This window comes from Scylla paramamosain, chromosome 9, assembly GCF_035594125.1.
Source record: "Scylla paramamosain isolate STU-SP2022 chromosome 9, ASM3559412v1, whole genome shotgun sequence".
Lineage (NCBI taxonomy): Eukaryota > Metazoa > Arthropoda > Malacostraca > Decapoda > Portunidae > Scylla > Scylla paramamosain.
In genome coordinates this window covers 25578823-25600459 of record NC_087159.1, presented here as the reverse complement: position 1 = coordinate 25600459, position 21637 = coordinate 25578823, and the positions used below count along the sequence as shown (strand labels likewise).

The 21637-nt window shown below is 37.6% G+C and overlaps 1 protein-coding gene across 2 annotated transcripts; it reads right to left on the bottom strand.

The window, feature by feature from the left end:
- Positions 1 to 898: 898 nt before the first annotated feature.
- Positions 899 to 10131, bottom strand: LOC135103751 (N(G),N(G)-dimethylarginine dimethylaminohydrolase 1-like). 2 transcript variants are annotated; one of them, XM_064010447.1, is made up of 8 exons: positions 10083 to 10131; positions 9887 to 9987; positions 7656 to 7829; positions 6612 to 6714; positions 5769 to 5866; positions 5088 to 5183; positions 4564 to 4692; positions 899 to 4171 (listed from the first exon to the last, which is right to left on the bottom strand). In XM_064010447.1, the coding sequence occupies exons 2-8, from the start codon at positions 9983 to 9985 to the stop codon at positions 4040 to 4042; spliced, it is 831 nt and encodes a 276-aa protein (XP_063866517.1). In that variant the 5' UTR covers positions 9986 to 9987; positions 10083 to 10131; the 3' UTR covers positions 899 to 4039. The 2 variants fall into 2 exon arrangements, with proteins under 2 accessions (XP_063866517.1, XP_063866516.1); XM_064010446.1 differs by lacking the exon at positions 10083 to 10131 and having other exon boundaries at positions 9887 to 10072.
- Positions 10132 to 21637: the final 11506 nt, after the last annotated feature.

Below are 21637 nucleotides of genomic sequence, written 5' to 3'. Positions count from 1 at the left end.
AGTTATACACACTCTTCATAAACATATTGGTCTGTGTGTCACATAGCCAGTTAACTTGCTACGTTTGTTTACTGTCATTACAAATGACATTGTATCCAAAATCCTACAGGTCAGTATACTCATACTGCTAAGTAAGCCATGTCTTACAGTGGCTACAATAATATAAAAATAATGCTCCTAAACTTGGTGTGCATTCTGTGAGAAGCCTAAATGGTGAAGCTCTGCAACTGATGAAAAGCTGCAAAACAGTATCAAAGCCTACCAAGATGGAGACCAATGTCTGAAAGTTTCCAGTTCATAGTTCTGACTACATGTTCAAGGGAAAGTCTTGCTGAGGCTTCCATCATTGCCAATAACTAAACCAATAGAAATGAACAGTACTGGCACTGTTTCTACCCTTCCAGTTTACTTCCCAACCCTTACATCATTATTTCAAGGCACACTGCCGAACACTTTGAGCTGCTTCACCTCAATGTTGAGGTGTCTTCCTAAAGCAAGGTGTTTATCTAAATAAACCTCACATCTTTTGCATTACAACATAACAACTACACTTTGATTCTTAAACCAGTCCTTCATTTTATTTACATCATCCTAACCACCACAAGTAACAAAATACATGTCATGTACTTCTCACTGCATGCCAAGTTATGCATTATCATATTACTTGCTGAAAGAAGGGCTTCCAATATGTATTTTGATATCTGTAATAAACAGTCTTGAAAATAAATGAGCTGTGTGTGTGTGTGTGTGTGTGTGTGTGTGTGTGTGTGTGTGTGTGTGTGTGTGTGTGTGTCTACCTTCTAAAATTGACCTGAAAGGTGTGGTGTAGCACCATAGTATTTACCTGTACTGCAAGACTCTAGGTCTGGGTCATGGGTGTTTCAATAAAAAAGGTCTCTTGCTCTAAGGAAAGGAGGACTGTGTAATGTGCAGATTCTGTCAACTTACAATTCAAAATCCTGCTACAAGAAATATTTAGTTGTTGAGCTAAATATTAGGAGTCAAGTTATCACTGGGTTCTTACACAATAGCATTTCATACCTTCAGATCATTACAGTAAATTAACCTCCAGATCATTACAGATTAATCTCATACAGTTTCCACCAGTTTTTCACAGGCAGGTATCCACTTGTTGCTTATCTGCACAGGACATCTTTTTGCATCAGTGATATGACATGAAAAGACTGACAGATAGCTAGTCAAGCCTGTTTTGTATCTTTGGATCCCATTCTGGCACATAACAGTGCAACACTGCCCATTCCTACTGCTGTGCAATGATGACATGGCAAAGATAAACAACAGGTGGATACCTATCTTGATATATTATGCCAAACAAGGCATAAGGTAAACTTTAAAATAAAAGCTCATAATTAAAATTTTTATAAAATAATGCACAACAACACATCTATGTATTAGCTTCCATGACTCAAGGCAATTTTTTGTTTCAGAGAACAAGATCTTGAAATGAAAGTTGTGTTACTGTGTTAAGAGTAGTTCATCCACTATGCTACAAACACTCTTTGAAATGAAACCTTAGTGTTACTGTAGCATAACTGACAATGAAAAACAACCATCAAAACCACTTTTCTTCCTTATCTTAATTTATAATGAGACAAAGAAAAGTATGACACTGTGCTTCAACATTTAATTACCTGGGATATGTGTAAACAGGTTCTTGAACCTGACACTACATCTTATAAAGCACAGCTCAGTAAGAAAGAAAAAGTAAGCCTTATGAGATCCAAAAGTAATCATGTCAGTAACAACTAAATCTACATATGTCACATTTATAATAACAAAGTAATGGTTAGATGTTAGTCCAAACTCATAGACATACTGAGTACCAATTGTGAAGCCTCATCACTGAGTTAGTTATTATTCTATCAATAGAAATAGCACCCTTCAATCTACAGCCATAAACTAAAAGCAACATATTTATATCTTGTTAAATATCTTAACTCATATATATATATATATATATATATATATATATATATATATATATATATATATATATATATATATATATATATATATATATATATATATATATATATATATATACACACACAAGAAATCTGCTGTGTACTATCCTTCAAATACACAGAGACCAAAACCAACTATAACCTTTTCTCAGGGACACATCATGTCTTGACTGCTCCCTCTGAGGAGATCAGGCTGGTATAAAAGATAGATGGGTCAATTGAAATCATTTGTGTCAAAAGACAAACTACTCATCAAAACCATTCACAGATGAACAGATATGAAAAGATTCTCAAGATTTTTAGACAAGTTGATTATCAATAAAAAATAATTAAAGAAAACACCTGCATCCTTTGTGTTAAGAAACACTGACTAAGCAGACCATCACTGGTATTGAACTGACCTCAGCTGTATGAAATATGTACATGAATATTACGCAAGCATCAGCACATTCTTAGCATATCATAGGAATAGGAACTGCTATATCCTCTTTTATTCAAATATAAAATGTTTGATGATATGAGGAAGGGTGTGCAATATGCACACGCCACATAAGAAAACAAAACACAAAAAGAACTTCAGCCACAACAGTGACAAGTTTTGGTATAAAGCACATTGGTCATTTTGGAAAAATAAATAAATAAATAAACAATAAAACAATAAACAGAAAAACAAATACACATAAATGAATAAAACTGGTAATCTTCAGATCCAGGGACCAACAAGTTCTAGGTCACTGTGTGTACTTCACATCAGATTAGTAGATATATTACCTTTTCACATCAAGATCTGTGGCAAACTATATCTGTATAATAGAGGTACTTAGTCTGCAGTGCCACAATTATTTCAATATTCATAAAGGATTTCCTTAATTGATTCTGATACCTAAACATGTCAGCCTGCAAGCATGAAGCCATGAGCTTGGAAAAATACTTAACCATTACACTGAGACTCAGGAATGTTGTCTGCAACTTGCAATATTCACAAAATACCATAACACTTCATCCTACTGCAACAGCACAACAACTTCATAAATAAAATATACTATACATAGAAGAAGCATGAACGGTATATTCATAAAGTGTTGTTTGGCATTTCATACAAGTATTGCAAGTGTTACAAAGACTATATATATATATATATATATATATATATATATATATATATATATATATATATATATATATATATATATATATATATATATATATATATATATATATATGCATAAAGAAGATAAGAGATATTGAGAAGTATTCACACTGTCAGCCTTGCAAGATAAAGAGAGGGTTGCATATGGTACTTCTTCAAGAAGGAAATCTGTGATATATATATATATATATATATATATATATATATATATATATATATATATATATATATATATATATATATATATATATATATATATATATATATATATATTAACTCAAATCAGATAATTTGCTAATTTAATGTGAAGTACACACACACACACACCTATGTACTCATTGCCTTCTGACTATACTGAAGGGTTCAGATCTACTGTCACTTTCATATTGCATTAATGCTTTTACATGTCAATGAAAATACAAACTTTTCAATATACGTACACCACAGGAAAATTATCTTATACTTATGTCTATTTTGCACTGATTTCAGTTAATCAGAATGTTTATGAAAACAAGAAGTTGTTAACTTTTCCTCGGTTTTCATGAATTCATACTGCATAGGCACTTAAGATAATTGCCCATCATCAAAAACTTTTCCTTCAAAATTAACTATAGAGGATGTTTTAATAAATAATTTCACATTTCTATCTAGCGTGACTAAGCATCCCATATAGTGGAGGTGAATCCAGACAAGGCATTGGAATGTTTACTGGCAGTCATGGCAAAGCAACTTACCAAAGGACCTGAGGCACACTGCTGCTGCTGCTGCTGCTGCTATTGTTGTTGTTGTTGTTGTTGCTGCTGGTGCTGGTACTGGTCAAAGGTGCTGCAGCGCTTGCCCAGCACAGCCACCACCAGAAGGATCCTCGCCATGCAGCAGCAGGTCAGGTGATGCTTTGATTCTCTCACATGATGTTCTTCAGGTGGCGAGTCTTGCGTATGAGAATGCTGCAGCAAGTAAGGCTTCCATTGGCTTTTTCTAACTCAGAGAATGTCACAGGCTTCAAGTTCCAGAGAGATAATTTCTCTTCAAATATCTGAAATTTAAATAAGAATCAACTGTAATTCCTAGAGAACACCTGAGAAGCAATCATCAGAGCATAAGTGATAAGGACATACGGCGTTACAACATTATGGACCAAAATATTTGCATGATTATTAACTTTTTTACTAATCTACTATTTCTGAATTATACAATTGATACATAAAAAATTAGCAGCATATATTTCTTCAGTTTCCTAATATTTATACATAGCAAATAAACATGGTGTACCATTTATATGCCTCCTCCTTTAAAAACATTCTCCTGATGAATAAGGCATCTAATGCATGGATAAATGGATTCTGAACTTTCCTGCCGCTCAAACAACTCTCATTACCATATCCTGCAATACAGCCATTTAATACAGTAAGGGACACAGTGCCTCACCTTGGCAGACGCTGGGTACTCCTCTGCACTCCGGTGCAGCAGGACGCCGTTAGCAAAGACTACATTGGCAGCATTCACATCAGGCACAGTCACAGTCTGGTACCTGAACGTGGCCTCTCTCTCAATGCGCTGTACATGAACAAACACATACACAAGTTAGGTATATATCCTGTATCAGGTGTGCTTATGTCAAAACAATGTGTATGTGTTCTCATTACAACCATTTTTTTTTTAAATAAAAGGAGTAATGGCCAAGGGCAACAAAAAATTATATAAAAAGAAAGGCCCACTGAGGTGCTGGTCCCTAAAGAAAAAAGGGCCAAAAAGATTATCCAAAATAAGCATCCATCCCATAACTTTCTGTAAAAAGAAAGTTCTTTAACATTTTCCTTAAGCAATGAAAACAAGGTGACAAAATCTTACAATACAACATTGCCAACTCAATGGAGTTAAGAAAGCTAAGCATTATGAGCAGGCTTAGCCAACAATTCTGAGCTTCACCAAAGGACATTCAGCTGACTTACCTTCAGTATGCTCTGTGCATCTGGAGTATTGCCAACACACATAACGTCAGGCCCTGCCATTGTAAGCACTGTCTTCAGGTGTAAGGACTTTTCAACCTGTAAAGATACAACACAATAAGATTTTTATATCAGATTACACACATATCTGTAATTAAAAATATTTTGTTATAGAAACTGAAAACACTTTAAAATAGTAATAACAATACAAAATATTAATAATAACAAGAAACAATGTCACATATTTAGAAATTCAATACAATGCAAATCCCAAGGGAAAAAATGGTAAACATACAACCTAAGTATACAGCAAGACTGTGGCATTCTTAAAGTTATTAAGCATATGTAATACACAAATGATAATCACACACAGAAATGCACAATGAAAATAAAAAGAATCAAAGTATCTAAACTACTATGTGATGGCTACTCAGCTTACATACTGCCTTAGTACTGGAAGAAATTACTAAGTTATATAAACAGTCCCTGTTAAGTAAGCAGATAGACACTGGCTAGGATATCATAGTCTTTTGGAATTTAAAACAATGTTAGCACACAGCCCCTGCTATATAGACAGATACTAGGCAGGATATCATTATTTCTAAGCTGCTTAGATTAAACACAAAAATTATAGGAGAAATACTTGACTGATTATAGGAAAAACAGTGGTATAGCTTTACTTGCCTTGATGGGAGTGCAGGGGAACTCCGGGAAAGCTGAAGCAAGGGCACACGCTCCAGCCTGGTTGGTGCGGGAGGACAAACCGACAAAGAACTCTTTACCTGAGGCATGAGAAGGTAAAGGTGTGCTGTAGTACTTGTTGGTCAAATCTGAAGTCTGCACCAGCAAATGAAAGGCTGAATGGCTAACATATGTCATAATGAATATTTCATTCATGCATAACAAACACAGAGTAAAGAAAATATAAATTCAAAAAATAACAACAAAAACACACAAAAAGACTAAGGAGTGAAATTATGAAATAAAAAGGTGTGTCAATGAATATTTCAATTATGTATAACACCAATGAACAATAAAGGTAATATAAATTAAAATGGTAATAACACACACACACACACACACACACACACACACACACACACACAAAAAAAAAAAAAAAAAAAAAATGTAAAAAAAAAACAATGCACATTAATGATTACTTACATCATGTACAACAGCAATAAAAAGGAAGGAAAATATAAATCAAAACTATAACACACACACACACACACACACACACACACACACACACACACACACACACACACACACACACACACACACACACACACACACACACACAAAAGATTAAAGAGTATAATTATGTAGGAAAGGGGTAAATGAATATGCATGTATTCCTTTTGAGGTATAAGTGTACAGTTTTTAGATATAAGTAAAATATTACATCATTCAATAGAGCAACCAAGTCATCCACATCCACTAATACCAGACACAGGGCCCATGCATAAACCTTATCAGTAGCCTCACTCGAGGCACTGGCCAGCCAAGGGGAATGCCCAGACTCACCTGTGAACAGCACGTCCCCTCCATCCAGAGTGGCCTTCTTGTCCTCAATCTCAATCACCGGCAGCTCCAGCTCATTCTTCAGGATTGATCTCATATACTCAATCTGGAAGTATTTTAACCTGAGTTTCAATTTCCTTTCTCTCTCTCTAGCACCTATATTTTTTTTCATGTAAGAGGAATACTAACCAAAGGCAATAAAAATCTATACATATATACACATACAAACTTATATAAAAAGAAAAGCCAACTGAGATGCCAGTCCCCAAAGAAAAAAGGGCCAAAAAGATTATCCAAAGTTGGAGAAAGTTTGTGTAATATTTGCAATGTTACCTGCTTTTGTCGAGAGTACTACCTGCAAGTATTTTGAAGAGTTTCAATTTTTATTTTCCTTCTCCAGCTAATATTTTTCACTCACTTGAAAACTGCACATGTCCAAAAACATAATCTACATACAATATTAGCTATATTTTTTCCATTGTAACTTCATACATTACATTATTGAGACAAGAAATATGGGATATGGTCAAGTGGGAAAAAAAAGTTGATCAGGGTGTAAAGGAACAAATGGGAAATGGAAGTGTGATGTGCTGCATACAACACATTTAGGAACATTTTTACTACTGCTGTCCCTTACAGTAAGTGTGCAAGGGAATAGTGAAGCCCTAACAATAATGATGATGACTACAAAGATAAAGTAAATAAACTGTAGTTTCAACTCTCCATTTCAGGTTCTCTTACTTCACAAAACTATGATGAAGCACAAGACAAGATTACTATATTAAACGTCAAGGTAAAAACCATATGATTATGATTTATCATGTGTATCATACAAATAAACACGTAGTAACAATTGTTGAACCACACATCAGAGAAAAACTATATAGAGTATATATTACGTGAATCATAAAAGTACACACATGGTAATTATTCTTGCACTACACGTCAGAGTAAAAAACCATAAAATGTAGCGTGCATAATAAAGCTACTTACTTAATAAGGATGCCAAGCTTAAAAACATAGCAAACAACATCCCTCAACACACACCTCATTCTTCCTGTCAGGATGGCCGGGCCGGGTCAGGAGGGCAGTGCCGTTACACACGACAGCCACATCCTCCACAAACACACAGTCGGGGTGCTTCTCATCTGCTGGCAGCTCAATCACATCCAGGCCAATCTCTCGCAGTGCTGCCACATACATCTCATGCTGCTTCCTTGCCTGAGGATGAATGACAAACCATGCCAACATCTATCTATCTATATACTAGACAGGCAAATCCACACGAGGTGGTCCACACAAAACACCGCACACTCAATAACATGTCATTCACACTCTTACCTCTGCTGGCCCCTCATAGAAAGGTATAGTCTCATGGACCACCTTACTATACCCCAGGAGCTTTGGCATAAATAGCTATATATAAATTGAATGCATGAATTTTATATATACAACATATATTTTTACACATTAACTATACAATTATTTGATGTTTACTTTGATTTCTTTTAGCATTTGTATGTGAAAAGCATAATCAATTTTTTATACCGTAGTGGCCAGACATAAAAAGTGTGCTTTGTCGTTGCTGCAATCCCAAATACACACAGTGATATGTATATAGTACACATCTATCTATCATGGCTGCCTCAAGATGAATTTCTGTCTTTCAAAAATTCATGATGTCAGTATTGAACTCAGACAAAATTAAATACATATCCATTCATATATTTACCATAGCATGATCTGCATACAGCATTCCATTACAGACTAAAGTATATCTTGTAATGGGCTTGCTTAAATAAATGCAATACACAAGTACATAAAAAAATTAATTAATAACCACTGATCTCCTAAAATACCCCATACATATTTATAGTACAGCATCATTGAAGAAACTGTCTTATGAGTAGCTGTTTAAATATAGATGGCGGGTAACTGAAAGGTACAATTGCATATACAGATTACACAAGAAAGATAGCCAGTTATGTAAAAAATTCACCAATAACTGCTGCCCTCCTACATCTCATTTTTGTTTATGCAGCATCACTGATGGAACTGTCGTATGAGTAGCTGTTTAACTATAGATGCAAGTAACAGAAGGAACAATTGTAAGCATAAAAACACATCACAAAAGCAGCCAGTCATCAGCACAAGGCCAGTAGCTTGGGCAGAGGGAAAGCAGGACAGGTAAGGTGAAGGAATGCAGTGACACTCTTCCCAAGTTCAATGTTTACTTTTCTATCTGTATCAGTAAAAGTATGTAAATTCTATGCATGTGGAAGTGTTATCATTATACACAAACATGTCCCTCGTGTCAAGTATTTGGATACAAAATCTAATCAGATCAAGGGGGAACCTCTGCTGTTGTGCTAACTACAGTACATCAGTGAGAGAGAGAGAGAGAGAGAGAGAGAGAGAGAGAGAGAGAGAGAGAGAGAGAGAGAGAGAGAGAGAGAGAGAGAGAGAGAGAGAGAGGGTTTAATCAAAGCAGAATGTGAGACAACAGCTGGCACACTTCACAACTTGTACTAAAAGGTAACAAAATAATTTTACACCCTGTACTGTAAGATACCAAAATGCCACTAACAACCAAAATATCTTTCACTTCAAAACCAACTGAAAAAAATTAGTGGTCTTGACATTGAGATGACATGGTATTTTCAACCAGTGATGACAACCCATGATCAACAGTACACTCTTCCTGTATATTTCAATGTGGGAGGAATTAAAGTTACCTACATTAAAATTTGTTAGGTAATCAATGTCTTCCTCCTTTAGACCAAGCTACAGTCTTGTTCACTGTCATGCAAAGGAAAGTAACTCCTATGCTTCAGTCCTCCCCACAAAGTAATGAAGCACTTTCCAATACTAAACCTAATCCAGTGCTATAACCTTGCCTTGTGATTTCATTCCTGCCATGTCCCCAAGTTTGTCAAAGAGGAGGAGGTATAGGGTGAAAACATGACAATCTTGGTGCTTTAATGCAACCCTCATTATCAACACGTCAAAACAAGTGAAGAAAGGTGTACATCTTCTCACTACAGCCCCTTTAAGTTAGAATAGCACCGCTATAACGAAATACGGGTGGGATGCTGCTTTCCGAAACTTAACCGCATGACCTACAAAACAAACACCAACCTGAAAATGACAGCTAACACAATCCACCACTCCTCTAAAGCCCCCGACAAGTAGGCACCACTTCCTCAACACCACACTGAGCCCTTACCACACACTGTCACCCTCACCTTACCCTTCCCCACGTCACCGCAGCTCCTTACCTTGGCCAGATCCACGGGCTCCGTGACTCCGAGGGCGCCAGTTTTGTAGGAGTCCGGTATCCTACACACGATGGCGTGAGTGAAGCGGAAGGGAGACATTGCTGGCGAGGAGCGAGGAAGGGAATGAAGTGGCGGACGAAGCAGCACACACTAATATAGGGCAGCTGCAACACACACACACACACACCACACTCACAGCAGCAGCAGCCAGGCAGCACCACAAGTCACAACACACAGCACGCGCCGCCCTGTGCAGTGTTGCCACCGCCACACCTCTCTGTTTACATTGCTCCTCTCCCTTATACACACTCTCCCTTCATGACTAATACGTCTAATACATCACATACACACTTTACTGTATCTCCCAGTACTCTTAGATATATATCAATTTGCTTAGTGCATTAAATATCTCCCTGTATTTCTTGTATAATGTGTCCCTTGGTAGTTATGTAATTAATGATGCTGTATATATGTACTAATACGTATATCTATACTCCTCAATGTATGTCCATATGTTTGGTAAGATTAATGAATAATTAGAAATGAGTAGGAATGTGATATGAATGTAGTATGTAAGTAAGTTTTTTTTTTTTTTTTCCAATCTATTTTTAACGGTGGCAACACTTCCCGGGCACCTCCCTTCCCTATGCCGTCATGTGGAAGGAATGAGAGGCTCTCTAATACAATTGACATTCATAAACTCTCCGTCTTAACCCTCTGAATGGCAATGACATGACAGGTCCTAAATGAGTAATCCTATCAGACTTTGCTGACTAGTAATACAAAATACAACAGACCGCATCTCTTCTGCCGTCATGTGGAAGAAATGAGTGGTTCTTTGATATAATTGATATTCATAATCCATTTGTCTGGCTAACCCTCTCAAGAGCAATGGCGACATGATGGGTGTTATATGAGTAATCCTTTAAGACTTTACCGAATGATAGATAATACTGCAGATTCATAATGAAAAGGGATGAAGTCTGTAGCTTACCTGATCCGTTTTGCTATTAGTACCTGCGGAACATGACCTACCATAGTACACAGAAAACAGTTCAGTTTAAGAGAAGTCACTATTGTTTGAGGGTTAAAATATAGCTGAAATAACAATATATTAACACCTTATGCAATAGAGACCAATAGTAACGAAAAAAGAGAAACTGAATGTATTAATTTAACCAAGACGAGCTAGAAAACTATGATAAATAATAAAAACTAAATAAGAAAAATAACAGAAATATTGCATTAATATATATATATATATATATATATATATATATATATATATATATATATATATATATATATATATATATATATATATATATATATATATATATATATATATATATATATATATATATATATATATATATATATAATGCTACTTCACTATTGTGATGTAGAAAAAAAAAGAAAAAAAAACAGTAATTTTAGTTTGTAAATAGTTTTATGAACGACCTAGAAACGATAAAAAGTCAAAAAGATCTCAAGAAGAAGAAGAGTTAGCTGATCGAGCACGTGACACGATGACCGTTGCTTTGGGCCGTGTTTGCGGTGATACGTAGCAGTCCCAGGACGTGGGGCGGCAGGGAATCACCCAGCACACAGGTAAGTACATGACACACCTTTGTTATCGACGTATTACGACATGTGTACTTCCTGTAAGGTTTTTAAGTTAAGTTGAGTAGATGGTTGGGGAGGGAAGTGTTGCCTTTGAAACGGCACCCCTGACGTGTTCCTTCTCATTGTCTAGTGGGTCTGGTAGTGTCTCCTTTCTCTTTCCTTACCTTTTCCCGTATTGCCCAGAGTTTATGCACTCTTCTCTTTGTTTCCTCAATATACATATTTTCAAACAAATATGTTCCAATAATGGCCTTCTCACTGTCTGGGTCTTCTGTTTTTTTTTTTTTCTTTGTCTTTCCTCTTCCCTTATTACTCAAAATCTACTGCACTGCTTCTCTCATGTTTCTCCTCATTATTGCTCTCCTCGTCTCTTCTCTTTGTTTCTTCAATATGCATACTTTCAAACAGGCATGCACCAATGATGCCCTTTTCTTCTTTTTTAATATTTTTTTTAATTTTTTATTTTATTTTATTTATTTATTTTTTTTTATGTGGGTGTTGTAATCGTACGCTTATTTCCTCCTCGTGTTCTGGGCATCATAACGAAAATGTCCTGTGCTTTGACACATGTTGTTCTCTCTGGCTCAGGTTCGGCTTCAGGTTCAGGTTCATTATACAGCGGCGCTTCCCTCATGTTTCTCTTCATTATTGTTATCCACTCTTCTCTTTTCTCTTCAGATGATATTGAAATAACATCATTTTTTTTTTGGGGGGGGGATAACATTGGAATAGCATTAGTGTTTTCATCCGAGGGTTGGGTTAGATTAGCTTTATATTGGTTCAGTTCATTAATTTCACAGCTGAACTACTGTAGATCACGACATGAAGAAGCGTCATGTTTTGCTGAGAAATAAACAGCCAGTGTGTGAAAATTAGAAGGTTACGGTTATTTCCATAATGCACTGCTTCTCTTATGTTTCTCCTCATTATTGCTCTCCTCGTCTCTTCTCTTTTTTTCAGATGATATTCAAATATAAGGAAATGGTGCACTGTGGTTATAGGGGAAAGTCCTTTTACTAAGATTTTCCTTTTCTCTCATTACCTGTAACACTAAACCACGGCTTACCTGGTGTGTGTGTGTGTGTGTGTGTGTGTGTGAGAGAGAGAGAGAGAGAGAGAGAGAGAGAGAGAGAGAGAGAGAGAGAGAGAGAGAGAGAGAGAGAGAGAGAGAGAGCACATGTGTGGTAGGGAATTAAAGTTGAATTTTCTTTCTTAAGAACCGTAAACTGACCGAGCGCACAATTACAAAAGTGTTCATGAAGCATCGTTGATCTCTAATGAGAGAGAGAGAGAGAGAGAGAGAGAGAGAGAGAGAGAGAGAGAGAGAGAGAGAGAGTCATTATTTTCAAACGGTGTTATTCCATTGCTATAACTATTATTGCTATTGCTAGAATTATTTTTTAAGTACGTCAAAGAATCTTAGGATTTCTTTACTTTTACGAGATAATTCGCGTGATGCAGAAACTTAGCAGAGACAAATATCATATTCATCTATATTTATTTAGTTTTTTGTATTTTATTTCATTTTTATTGTGACATTGTTAGAGAGAGAGAATACTAATGACTGTTGTAATAGTGCGTGCTTTCTGTGAGCGACCTTGACTGCTAAGTCTCTCTCTCTCTCTCTCTCTCTCTCTCTCTCTCTCTCTCTCTCTCTCTCTCTCTCTCTCTCTCTCTCTCTCTCAAACACACACACACACACACACACACACACACACACACACACACACAATTGGTTGCTTTACTAGTTCGTTTTCAAGTATTTTCTAAGGCACGAGGTGGTGGTTTGGCAAATGTTTCACGCCGGATGCCGTTCTGATATACTGACGGGTACAGAGCACATGTGTGGTGTGCAGCTAATGAGTTTTCTTGGCTATTTCTTTGCAGTCGTAAACTTCCCGGTTAGTTATATACGAAAGTGTATTTAAATATAGGATATTGGGAGGATCATTGATATGTAATGAGACAGTATACTTAGAGAGAGAGAGAGAGAGAGAGAGAGAGAGAGAGAGAGAGAGAGAGAGAGAGAGAGAGAGAGAGAGAGAGAGAGAGAGAGAGACCGTGGCGACCGTAGCAGTCAGGGTGCAGGAAGAGCTTGTGAAGATCCATTAATGTTTTCTCCACCGAAGAATAATAAAATTTCACTGATAAATAAATATCAAAGGAAAAAAATGAATAAATAAAAAATAAATGACTAAATAAGCAAACCTCAACAAGCTTATCACTTGATCAGTTACATAAAGAGAAAATAGAATAATGAAAGCAGTGTTAGCAGTGTTAGTGATAATGGTGATAACGAGGAGGAAAATAACAAATGAAATAAAAGAATAACAGTAACAATAGTGGTGATATGATAAAGAAAATGAAGATGAATGTACGTAATAGACTAGTAACAAAGGTAATAATAGAAATAGTAACTATGAAAGCAGTAATGAAGGCGAATGCGTGAAACACAGTAACAATGATAATAAAAAGCTTAGAAACCATCCTGGGAAGACTACTACTACTACTACTACTACTACTACTACTACTACTACTACTAGTACTACTACTAAAAGGAAGGGGGAGGAGGAGAAGGAGGAGAAGAAGAAGAAGAAGAAGAAGAAGAAGAAGAAGATGGAAAATTAGGAAAAGAAGAGTTACATAGAGTTACATAGATACGCAGGCCACAACAGACCTTGCGGTCCTCACGAGGCGACCTGACCTAGGGATACTGAGGTGACAGCAGAAGACAAGGACAGTAAAACAAAAGAAAGAAGAAGAAGAAGAGGAGAAAAAGGAGGAGGAGGAGGAAGAAAAGAAGAAAAGGGGAAGAAAGAAGAGAAAAGAAGAAACAGAAAAAAAAGAAGGAAGAGGAAGTAGGAAAAGGAAAAAGGAAAAAAAAAGAAAAAAGAAGGAAGAGGCAGAAGAAAAAAGATGGAAGAAGAGAAGAACGACGGCGACGAATAAGAAGAAAAGGAGAAAGAAGAGATTTTCCTAGTGTGTTCAAGCTCCACCAAACGTTTGTGGTCTGGGTGTCACGTGATGAAGCAACCGCCACTCAGAGGGCGGCACTGGGTGTTACCACAGACACTCCGGCAGCGTGACGGAGCTAAACCACCTTGTAATTACGGTGTGGTTCTAAACTGCGTCTGTTTACCAGCTGATTTATTGATTTAATTCATTAGTCCGTCTGCCTCACTTGTTTGTATGCTGGTGCTTTGTTACTGTCGTTATTATTACTTTTTTTATTGCTGTTGTTATTCTTTGATTTATTTACTTGTGTGATTTATTTGCTTCTTTGTTTATATACCAATCTGTCTGACTGCTTGTACATTAGTAGTTTACTTATTTGTTTATTACTTGTTGTTTATTCATTAGTGTACATATACATAGCAATCAACTACGTTTTTTTCTCTCTGCATCACCTAACGGGTATGTTTTTTGGAATTATATATATATATATATATATATATATATATATATATATATATATATATATATATATATATATATATATATATATATATATATATATATATATATATATATATATATATATCTTCAGCTCTGTCTGTCTGTCAACATCTACCTTTCCTTCTTGCTGGAAGTTTGCCTACATTCAGCCTGTTCCTAAAAAGGGTGACCGTTCTAATCCCTCAAACTACCGTCCTATTGCTTTAATTTCCTGCCTATCTAAAGTTTTTGAATCTATCCTCAACAGGAAGATTCTTAAACATCTATCACTTCACAACCTTCTATCTGATCGCCAGTATGGGTTCCGTCAAGGCCGCTCTACTGGTGATCTTTTGGCTTTCCTTACTGAGTCTTGGTCATCCTCTTTTAGAGATTTTGGTGAAACTTTTGCTGTTGCCTTGGACATATCAAAAGGTTTTGCTAGAGTCTGGCACAAAGCTTTGATTTCCAAACTACCCTCCTACGGCTTCTATCCTTCTCTCTGTAACTTCATCTCAAGTTTCCTTTTCTGACCGTTCTGTTGCTGCTGTGGCAGACGGTCACTGTTCTTCTCCTAAATCTATTAACAGTGGTGTTCCTCAGGGTTCTGTCCTGTCACCCACTCTCTTCTTATTATTCATTAATGACCTTCTAAATCAAACTTCTTGTCCTATCCACTCCTTCGCTGATGATGCCACCCTGCACTTTTCCACGTCTTTTCATAGACGTCCAACCCTTCAGGAAGTAAAACATTTCACGCAGGAAAGCCACAGAACGCCTGACTTCTGATCTTTCTAAAATTTCTGATTGGGGCAGAGCAAACTTGGTATTGTTCAATGCCTCGAAAACTCAATTCTTTCATCTATCAACTCGACAACCTTCCAGACAACTATCCCCTCTTCTTCAGTGACACTCAACTGTCCCCCTCTTCTAAACTGAACATCCTCGGTCTGTCCTTTACTTATAATCTGAACTGGAAACTTCACATCTCATTTCTAGCTAAAATAGTTTCTATAAAGTTAGGCGTTCTAAGACGTCTCCGCCAGTTTTTCTCACCCCCCCAGCTGCTAACTCTGTACAAGGGCCTTATCTGTCCATCTGTGGAGTATGCTTCACATGTCTGGGGGGTGTTCCACTCATACTGCTCTTCTAGACAGGGTGGAATCAAAAGCTTTTCGTCTCATCAACTCTTCTCCTCTAACTGACTGTCTTCAGCCTCTCTCTCTCTCTCACCGCCGCAATGTTACATCTCTAGCTGTCTTCTACCGCTATTTTCATGTTAACTGCTCTTCTGATCTTGCTAACTGCATACCTCCCCTCCTCCTGCGGCTTCCCTGCACAAGACTTTCTTCTTTCTCTTAACCCTATTCTGTCCACCTCTCTAACGCAAGAGTTAACCAGTATTCTCAATCATTCACCCCATTCTCTGGTAAACTCTGGAACTCCCTGCCTGCTTCTGTATTTCCACCTTCCTATGACTTGAATTCCTTCAAGAGGGAGGTTTCAAGACACTTATCCTTCAAATTTTTACTACCGCTTTGGACCCTTTTATGGGACTGGCATTTCAGTGGGCATTTTTTTTTATTGATTTTTGTTGCCCTTGGCCAGTGTCCCTCCTACATAATAAAAAAAAAAAAAAAAAAAAAAAAAAAAAAAAAAAAAAAAAAAAAAATATATATATATATATATATATATATATATATATATATATATATATATATATATATATATATATATATATATATATATATATATATATATATATATATATATATATATATATATATATATATATATATATATATATATATATATATATATATATATATATATATATACATATATATATATATATATATATATATATATATATATATATATATATATATATATATATATATATATATATATATATATATATATATATATATATATATATATATATATATATATATATATATATATATATATATATATATATATATATATTGTTGAATTTCTTCTTATTTTTTTTTTTTTTATGTAAGAGGCCCACTAGCCAAGGGCAACAGAAATTTGAATAAGTAAAAAAAAAGCTCACTTAAGTGCAAACCTCCCTCTTGAAAGAGTACAAGTCATAGGGAGGAGGAAATACAACAGCAAGAAGGAAGCTCCAGAGTTTGCCAGAGAAAGGGATGAATGATGGAGAATACTGGTTAACTCTTGCATTAGAGAGGTGGACAGAATAGGAGTGAAAGAAAGAAGAAAGTCTTGTGCAGCGAGGCCGCGGGAGGAGGGGAGGCATGCAGTTAGCAAGATCAGAAGAGCAGTTAGCATGAAAACCGCAAGAGAAGATAACAAGAGATACAACATTGTGGCGATGAGAGAGGCTGAAGACAGCCAGAGAAGAGGAGCTGATCAGGCAAAAAAACATTCGATTCCACCCTGTCTAAAAGAGCGGTATGAGTGGACACCCCCTTCCCACCCTCATACATGTGAAGCATTTTCCATGCATTAATGGATAAGGCCCCTGTACAATGTTAGCAGTTTGAGGGGTGAAAAAAACTGGCGGAGACGACTCAGAACGCCTAACTTCATAGAAGCTGTATTAGCTAGAGATGAGGTGTGAAGTTTCCAGTTTAATATGTAATGGACAGACAGAAGATGTTTAGTGTAGAAGAGTTGAGTGTCATTGAAGAAGAGGGGATAGTTGTCTGGAAGGTTGTGTTGAGCTGATAGACAGAGTAAATGATTTTTTGAGGCATTGAACAATACTAAATTTGCTCTGCCCCAATCAAAAATTTTAGAGAGATCAGAAGTCAGGCGCCTTGCAGCTTTCCTGCGTGAACTGTTTAATTCCTGAAAGGTTGGACGTCTACGAAAAGACAGAAAAGTGCAGGATGGTATCATTAGTGTTGAAGTGGATAGGACAGGAAGTTTGGTTTAGAAGACCATTGATGAATAATAGGACAGGACCCTGAGGAACACCACTGTTAATAGACTTAGAAGAACAGTGATCGTCTACCGTAGCAGCAAGAGAATGGTCAGAAAGGAAATGAGGTGAAGTTACAGAGAGAAGGATAGAAGCCGCAGGAGGGTAGTTTGGAAATCAAAGCTTTGTGCCAGACTCTAGCAAAAGCTTTTGATATGTTTAGGGTAACAGCGAAAGTTTCAGCAAAATCCTAGAAGAGGATGACCAAAACTTATTAAGGAAAGTCAGAAGATCACCAGTAGAGCGGCCTTGACGGAACCCATACTGGCGATCAGATAGAAGGTTGTGAAGTGATAGATGTTTAAAAATTTTCCTGTTGAGGATAGATTCAAAACTTTAGAGAGTCAGGAAATTAAAGCAATAGGACGGTAGTTTGAGGGAGTAGAACGGTCACCCTTTTTAGGAACAGGCTGAGTTAAAGCAAACTTCCAGCAAGAAGGAAAGGTAGATGTTGATAGAGTTGGAAGAGTTTGACTAGGCAAGGTGCATGCAATGAGACACAGTTTCGGAGAACAATATCATCAGGTGCATAAGCCTTCTGAGGGTTAAGGTCAGCGAGGGCATGGAACACATCAGTGCGAAGGATCTTGATGGGTGGCATGAAGTAGTCAGAGAGTGGAGGAGAGGGAGGAAGAAGCCATGAATTATCCAAGGTAGAGTTTTTAGCAAGGGTCTGAGCGAAGAGTTCAGCTTTAGGAATAGATGAAATGGCAGTGGTGCCATTAGGTTGAAATAAAGGAGGAAAAGAAGAAGCAAAGTTATTGTAGATGTTTTTGGCTAGGTACCAGAAGTTATGAGGGGAGTTAGATGTTTAAAGATTTTGACACTTTTTATTAAAGAAGGAGTTTTGGTTAGTTGAACAGACTTGGCAAGATTCCGGGCAGGAATATGAAGTGCATGAGATTCAGGTGATAGAAGACTCAAGTATCCTTTGTGGACCATCTCTCTATCATGTATAGCACGAGAACAGGCTGTCTTAAATCAAGGTTTGGAAGGTTTAGGTCGGAAAAAAGTGAGGAATGTACACTTCTGTGCCAAACACTATCACCTTTGTTATGAGCTCAGCTCAGCACACAGAGATGGGTAGTAGTCGTTCCAAGGAAAATCAGAATACCTCCTCAGGTCCCCCCAATTAGTAAAGGTAAAATACTGGAGACACCTCCTCCTTTGAGGATCCTGAGGAGGGATTGGAGCGATAGGACAAAATACAGATATGAGGTTGTGATCGGAGAGCCCAACGGAGAAGACTGTGTAGCATAAGCAGAAAGATTAGAGGTGAAGAAAAGGTCAAGAATGTTGGGCGTATCTCCAAGACGGTCAGGAATACGAATAGGATGTTGCGCCAATTGATCTACGTCGTGGAGAATAGCAAAGTTAAAGGCTAGTTCACCAGGATGGTCAGTGAAGGGAGAGGAAAGCCAAAGCTGGTGATGAACATTTAAAGTCTCCAAGAATGGAGATATCCGCAAAAGGGAAGAGAGTCAGAATGTGCTCCACCTTGGAAGTTAAGTAGTCAAAGAAATTTTTATAGTCAGAGGAGTTAGGTGAGAGGTATACAGCACAGATAAACTTAGTTTGAGAGTGACTCTGTAGTCGTAGCCAGATGGTGGAAAACTCAGAAGATTCAAGAGCGTGGGCACGAGTGTACTTTTTTGTCCTATAATTGGATACTTAATTACACGTGTAGTTTATTCTTTTCTTTTATTATTTTCTGTTATTCTTGTACATTTTTTTCAGCTCTATAGATTTTTCTTTTATTTATTATTTTTATTTGTTAGTTAATTTACATTTGTTATCTACAATTCTATTCATATACTTAATGAAATAAGAAAATATGCGCACATGTTATTAAGTATGTATATAGAATTGTAGATAACAGATATAAATTAACTAACAAATAAGAAATAATGAATAAAAGAAAAAAATATGTATATAGCTGAAAAAAATGTACAAGAATAAAAAAAAAAAAGAAAAGTAAAAGAAAAAATATATATGTAGTTAAGTATGCAATTATAGATAAAAAAAGTATACTCATGCCCACGCTCTTTAATATTACTTATATATATATATATATAATATATATATATATATATATATATATATATATATATATATATATATATATATATATATATATATATATATATTTGATATTTTAATTTTGTCATTGTTTTATTTAATTTTTCATTGACTTGACCAGTTTACGCACGGCGCCGCCTGGTGGTCGCCGGCCATCACGGTCACCGTCACGCTGGTCGTGAGCTTTCGCACCTGCTCGAACGTGAGGTCCTTCAGGTACTTGCTCACTATTCGCCGCTCCTCCGGCACGTCGCAGCCCTGGCTGTCCTGAGCGTTGGCACGCGACACGAGGTTGTGCACGGGCATGTCACGCCCCGCGGTGTTGAAGTCAGTCACGATGCCCGCCTCGTCGAAGAGCTGCTGGGTGAGGCGGACTGCCTTCTCGTCAGCGAAGGTGTCCATGTATTTCCTGTGCTCCTAGATGAGGCCCCTGGTGGGCAGGTGGCTGTGCTGCACCACGAAGTTCATGAAGGCCAGACAGTGGTACTGGCATGTGTTGAGGCCGATGCCCTGCAGGCCGTACAGGTCGTAGTACCAGTGCACCAGGCCCGGCCCGGAGCGTGCCGTGGCGGCTACCACCTCGTCGTTGGGGGCGTGATGGAAGGTGCTGTCGAAGAAGCAGTAGTCACCGTCCAGGCCGCGGTACAGCACCACAGAGGGCACTATACTCTCGCCCAAAAACTCCCCGAAGTGCACGAGACGCTGGGGGTCTTTGCCCGATATGTACAACAGCACGCCCTGTCCCGGACACAGCTGGTACGTGTGCTTGCTGTCACTCCCCACACAGAAGAACTTCCCGGCAAGGCGGCCGCGGCCTGTGTACAGCAGCCTGAGGGCCTCTGTGGTGTACATGACGCGCACGTGTCGCAGCACCGGCAGGTACTCGGCCTCGATGCTCACCTCGATGTCACTCATTCTAGCGGGATTCGTTTCGCGGCTTGGTTCACCCACAGCGCCCTCCTTTCCTTAGTTGTACTAGCAAGGTGGCGGAAGGACAGTACTTCACTACAAAAACATGATTTATTTTTTGTGTCAAATTTCGCTTTGCTTGGTAAGAGTGAACTAACTCCAGGCTCTTAGACCAGAGGAAAGGTAGCAATGATTGTGGATCTGGACATGTTTCTCTCTCTCTCTCTCTCTCTCTCTCTCTCTCTCTCTCTCTCTCTCTCTCTCTCTCTCTCTCTCTCTCTCTCTCTCTCTCTCTCTCTCTCTCTCTCTCTCTCTCTCTCTCTCTCTCTCTCTCTCTCTCTCTCTCTCTCTCTCTCTCTCTCTCCACGTGTCTGTTCATTTGCCCTCTGTCAGTCAGGATGCGTGACCCGGGTCTGCCATCCTCACGACACTCACGTAAACCCGCCTCTCTGCATCCTCACTATCAAGGATCATATTCTGACACTCCTGCGTCGCACCTCCTCTACACTCACTTGAAGTTACACGGCTTTTTATGGTTGCAGTGACAAACGAACAAGATTTCTACGTTATTAACAGGATAAACACTTTGAAAATCGCGGTGAGAGAGCAAAAGGTTTCAGAATACAGGGATGGCGTCTTGCAGCTTTCTTTATTTTCTTATGTTCTTTTGGGCGCGTGGGAGAAGCTGAGGTAAGGGGCAAGCCAGTGAGCAGAATCTTTTCCTCCTTCCC